The following is a 5,707-nucleotide window of genomic DNA, read 5'->3' as shown; positions in this document are numbered from 1 at the left end:
CCTGTTAACCAGGACTGCTGATAAATGATGGAGAGCGGCTTGGCAAGCTCCTCCACCAGCTCCCTCAGCACTCTTGGGTGGATCTCATCAGGCCTGATAGACTTGTGGGTGTCTAGGTGGCATAGGAGGTCCTTAATTGCTTCCTCCTGGATTATGGGGAGTTTATTCTGCTCTCCATCCCTGTCTCCCAGCTCAGGGGGCTGAATACCCTGAGGATACCTGCTCTGGCTCTTATAGACTGAGGCAAAGAAGGTATTAAGTACCTCAGCCTTTTCCTCATCCTTGGTGACATTCCCCCCCACATCCAGTAAAGGATGGAGATTCTTCTTGTCTCTCTTTTTGTTGTTAATATATTTATACAAACATTTTTTGTTATCCCTTATGGCCGTGGCTATAATGAAATACCAACTGTTGAAATTCTGACTGCAGTAAAGGTTAACTGAGACAACATTCATCATTGAATGACCAGTGCAAAGCTCAACAATAATTTTATTAAGTTTATAGTTTGTAGGTTTTTTTAAATAAGAAATTAATATTGTTTACACCTTTTCATAAAGTCACTGACGCAACTCATTTGACTTCACATCTTCATTTTCATCTTTCTTTACTGTACTGGTTTTCTGTTTTTCCATCTTGTGGTATGCTTTCAACTCCTTGTCAGACATGTGTCTCAAAATACAGGTACTCACTCCTTCTCTAGTAACTTTTGGCTTGGAAAGATAAGTGGCTTTCTCAGACACAGTCTCCAAAATCTGATCGAAAAGCATGAACTAAGGAGAAGGAGAAAAATAGGACTGAATGCATGAACAGGTGGAAAAATACTCGAGGCTTTCTTGTAATAATGCAATGTCCTGCTCGTGGTTTAGCTATTAGCTGAAACAAGCTAGTTACTAGTCCTGGTTTGAGCAGTTCAGCTTGTCCTTTCCGAACCATTTGTTCTTTACACATAAGCAGGTTTAGGAAAGGCACCAGAGGGATTAAGTCATTTCCTAACACTTAGATTAAATTCCTGACTTATCCCATTTTGCTGTTTAAAGGTGTTTGTGAAAGTGGACTGCATCCAACTCCTCCGCACCCTCCTCTTCCACTGGATTTGAGTATATTATTATGGAGCTTTCCTCTTAAGGGGCAGTATTGTTCTAAGGTTAGCAGAATGTGGTAGTAGTGAACTGCGTGATACAGTGCATTCACGTAACAAGCTGAACTCTTAAGCTCATAATTAAGCTTTTAAATTTAAGGACAACCTACATCTGGACTGCATCATGAAATGTTCTGCTCCCTCCCATATGCAGTTCTTCCTCTTGCTACCCTTTCCCTGTGAATTCACCTTCCTATGAAAAGTTTTGTTCTGTTTGGAGTGATACCACATTTTTTCCATCAATTTAGTGGAGAGAACCATCAATGAAACCTAATACATGACACACATTAAAAGGAAAAATAAATCTTACATGGAATCTTTATGGAAAAGCCATTTGTGCAAATAACAATGAAGACAAGTCTGAACGCCCTGCAATTATGCTAGTAAGTTGCCACCACCTCTGTAACATCTTTATAGAATGTTTACTTTGCCAGTCTTGAAACACCATTTCAGTAGTTTTTCACACAGCACTGGGCAGGTAACATTAGCCTGTTGCACAAATGCATCTTCAGAAGAACAGTTAAGTTATTGAAATAATCCAGCTAAAATTCAGCAGAATTTTTTAAAACCTTAAAAAATGTTTTAAAAACTTAAAAACCTGTTAAACTTTTCAGTGAGTAAGCTGGCTTAAGGCATAGACAGGAAAATTTCACCAGCCCAGTTAATAAGGTGGTGCTGCAGAGGAGCAGGATCTGCTCAGACTCTTGTCAAAGCCGGTATTATAACTGCATTCTTAAGAAAGCATGGTATTTGAATTGTTTCTGTGGGACTACTTTTCTAGAACTGCAGTGCTTGAACAGATGGAGCCTAAGGTGGGGCAACCGTTACTCTCATGGGACCTAGACCTTCACTTACTTTAGCAGGACATCATCTATCAAAAAAACATGGTGGTACTGACTAGGGGATGTTAACACAAGTACAGCTGTTTAATGAAATTGATCGGTCCAGCTTTCAGGAGTCCACTTACCATGTCTGTCTTGTTATCCTTTGCTTGCCGGATGGTAACTTTAACATGATATTTCTTTTCAATCCACTGTGCTATCTGTTTAGTCTTGGTCTCTAAGTCGTTCTTGGCAATAGCTGAGGAAAAGGATAACTCCTTCTGAACCATCCCTGTTCAAAACAGAACTAAAACTGTGTTGGCTTAACATCTGACAAATCTGTATTGGTTGCTCTCTTTCAACAGCTTACGGTGTTTTGTCTGCTTAATTCCCTTCCCCCTTGCTACTTTCTCACACTGAGTGCATGTTTGAGGCATACAGGGAAGTCTCTTCAGGGTCAGAAGGCTTAAAAGTATTTTTATTTTTATTACAGTTCATACCACCCACAATACAGGTCTAACAAAGATAAACAGGTAAGCATTGGATCTAGAATTAAAGACTTAGGGTGACTTAGGGTGCAAATTCCTACGTTCTGCACATAGCATAGCTGAATGTAAAAGCTTTGAAGTTGGATAGCTCTTCATTGCGAGCCCATTTTCATGAATAAAGTGCAATATTCAGCTGGTAGTATGATGCCTTGTAATATATTTGAACAATTCGTAGTCTCTTCCTCCTTAAAGATTCTCTAAAGTAGTTACCATTTGAATAATCTTTTTTGTAGTTTCTTGAACAGAAAAACTCACTACCACAATAGTGCTCTCCTCTAAAATCGGAACTCTACCCAAAGCACAGATAACTTCGTTAGCCTGAGGATAAGAAGAGGATAAAAGATCAGATACCTTTTCTAAAATCTCTTTGCCAAACTCTGTTAAACTGCTGGAGCAGGCTGACTTAAGAAAAAACACTGAAAAGTGTTCAATATTGAAAATGTTGTTCTCTGACTCTGTACAAGAAAGGGCTCAAGGCTTTGTCTTCCTAGAAGCAAGGCAAGAAAGAGAATGTTTCGTGTCTACTGTTGACAAAATTATGTAATTATATTGGTGTATTTGGTGTTCAGTTTGTAAAAACTGCGTGTCAGTTTAGGTCTTAGAAGAGAGAAATTCAGTGAGTCTCACGGAACCAGAGTCTAGTCGTATTCACTTAGATAAAAATAGACTTTTAAAAAAAGCCAGCAGATGCCAAAATAGTAAATCCTGAGAATGCAATATAGAATGCTTCTGTGTGGAAGACCACACTAATCCAAAATTTTATTTTCACCACTGCAAATCCTTAACAGTGTGGACTGCAGTGACATTGCTTTGGATTTACACAAATGTAAGTAAGAGGATTTCATCTGCTGAAACCACTTTTAATGCAGCATTTTTCAAAGTGCTCAGTGTTGTGTCAACAACGTACGTACCTGATTTTGGACTTGCTTTTTTCTTCTCTGCACGTTTAAGCTGTTCTTCATGAATCTGCTGCCCAGTCATTAGTCTGTATACAGGAGGTTCTGCATTTTCACGAAGGAGAACTAGTTTCAGGTCTTGTTGATCCATAAGTTTGAGAGCCTCTGCTCGGTGCATATTTCCTAAGCTCTCTCCATCCTGGCTGATTACGTGCAAAATCCGATAGGGAATTCTTCGCCCAACACTTCCAAATGCTGCTTTCCTTTTTGGTTCCTTGTGAGATTTTTCAGCTGTACAAAATGGTTGACTAAGTCCAAACAGAGTTGACTTTCTAGGGTCAGGTACCACCATCCAGAATGGAGAAAAGACCCTCTTTTGTGGTGTTTGTGTCAGAAGAGTTCCAAATAATCTTCTTGCATATCTATTCCCATTTCCGGTTGCTTGACATAAAAGTTTCATCACACAAAAGGCAGTCATTCTGAGGAAGCAGGGAAGAAGAAAAAACAAGTTACCCCATCAGTCAGATTCCACTAGTTTTATTAGAAAGACTTCACTCCAGCTGAGTAAACCCTAGTCCTTAAAACTACTTTTTCAATAAGATGAATGGTGTAACTATACAGAAGGAGCAATCGACAGTAATTTTACAGTAATGGAGGGCTTTAACCCAGAGGGAAAATCTGACAGGAACAAAATTTATGAAGAGTTGATGTTATCTTCAGTATTTTAAAATTTGAGCCTGAACTCCTTAAAAGAATCCAATACTTCTAGTTCATTTCTCCTCACAGGAGTATCTACTCTTACACTGCTTTTCTGTGTATAGAGAGAGTAGTTAAGAGGGAGAATTTGCTGTCAAATACAAAGGCATGTCACACTTGCAGTATTTTCAGTCCAGATTTTTTTCATTAAGTATCTAACACTAGGACTTTCTTCATGGTTCCAATACTCTTCTTTGGAAAGTGTTTCATTTAAGCTGTATTAATTCAGAACCACCCTAATCACGTAGTGAATGAAGTGGCAATTTGTGCAACGTCTGTCAGCAGCCATCCCAACATCTACAGCCTCATTCTTCTGTTTTATAAGGTTTTTGAATTTCAAAGCCTTGACCGACTATACAGAGTGAGACTACCATGCAAAATCTTCACCTTGCATTAAAACATGATGAAGTAACAATTACTATACTTGAAAATATTGTTTATCCCAGGGTTGAAAACTCCTCCATTGCTAGCATGCAACTTCCTTCTCATAGCACTCCCAAATTATGTATTTTTCCCAATTTTCCAGATGTCATTTTGTGGAAGTAATCCAGCTAGTTACTTGGTCTTATATGGATTAAGCACTGATGTTATTTCAGTAACGTTAAAAAAAAAGTGTCTTCACTGTCTTTTAAGCACAAGTTCCACAGATTCAGACATGCTTCAAAGTGAAAATAGTGCCTTAATTTTAAAGCTATTTTATCACACATTTAAAGTATCGATTGACTTTCCCAGGTTTTCACAAACATTACATTTAGGGTGGCACATTCCTATTTATAGTGAGCTGATTTTTTCCCAGTTATCAAAACTATTTACATTTCTTACATACAGAAAGCACACACCTAAGTACCATTTCACCAGAACCATCTAATAAAAACACCGATAATGATATTTTTCTTCTTCTTGAATGATGAAAAATGTTTTTGTGGGAAAAAAAGAGAAAAATAGAGACACAGATAAGACTTGCCTGCAATACACGGACTGGAAAATAAGCAACTGATTCATATGCCTAAGATCCCCACTCTGCAAATTAAAATTTAAATAAATTGTTACAGGCATCTGTCCTGCCATGGTACTTATGAAGCTATAAATGTTCAAAACAAGCTTCAAAACAAAACAGTTCTTAAAATTTGAAGACCACATGAAACTGATCTTTGAGATATTTCTTCCATTGTATTTTTTTCACCATTCTTCCCTCATTCATGGAATTCCCCCAGTAATTTTGGTGCACCCGACCATTACTTGCACTTTCTTCAAAACTTCAGAAAATGGCCATTTTTCAACAACGGCAAAAACTTTAGAAATAAAGAGCAAAGTGCGGAGTATTATCTGCAGTTCTGGTATTCCATGTTTAAAAAGCAGCAAGCACAGGAAAAGCCAAAGATGATACAGAAAACCAGAAATGGGTCATACCAGAGGAGTTGGCAAGAGCATGACTTCTTTTGCCTAGGAAGGAATGTGACTCCACTCTATAAAAATATACTTATAGGTATGTGTGACATTGTGTAAACATGTATCCATGGGTGCTCCCTCAGTAAGTTTGCAGATGAC

The 5,707-nt window shown here is 38.1% G+C and overlaps 1 protein-coding gene across 1 annotated transcript; it reads right to left on the bottom strand.

Annotated features, from left to right (window-relative positions):
- Positions 1 to 484: 484 nt before the first annotated feature.
- MTIF3 (mitochondrial translational initiation factor 3) lies at positions 485 to 3,881 on the bottom strand. Its single transcript, XM_010286693.1, has 3 exons — positions 3,419 to 3,881; positions 2,106 to 2,251; positions 485 to 770 (listed from the first exon to the last, which is right to left on the bottom strand). Exons 1-3 carry the CDS (start codon positions 3,879 to 3,881, stop codon positions 558 to 560), a joined length of 822 nt encoding a protein of 273 aa, XP_010284995.1. The 3' UTR covers positions 485 to 557.
- Positions 3,882 to 5,707: the final 1,826 nt, after the last annotated feature.

Source organism: Phaethon lepturus, unplaced genomic scaffold (assembly GCF_000687285.1).
Source record: "Phaethon lepturus isolate BGI_N335 unplaced genomic scaffold, ASM68728v1 scaffold3485, whole genome shotgun sequence".
Taxonomy (NCBI): Eukaryota; Metazoa; Chordata; class Aves; order Phaethontiformes; family Phaethontidae; genus Phaethon; species Phaethon lepturus.
Note: the sequence above shows the minus strand (reverse complement) of the source record. Positions and strands in the feature narration are given on the sequence as shown.

Coding starts and splice junctions, on each gene's coding strand:
- MTIF3 (XM_010286693.1), bottom strand. CDS start 3,881: ATGACTGCCTTTTGTGTGATGAAACTTTTATGTCAAGCAACCGGAAAT. Junction 2,252..3,418: donor AAAAGCAAGTCCAAAATCAG/GTACGTACGTTG, acceptor TGTTTTGAACAG/GGATGGTTCAGAAGGAGTTA. Junction 771..2,105: donor AGGATAACAAGACAGACATG/GTAAGTGGACTC, acceptor CCTTCTCCTTAG/TTCATGCTTTTCGATCAGAT.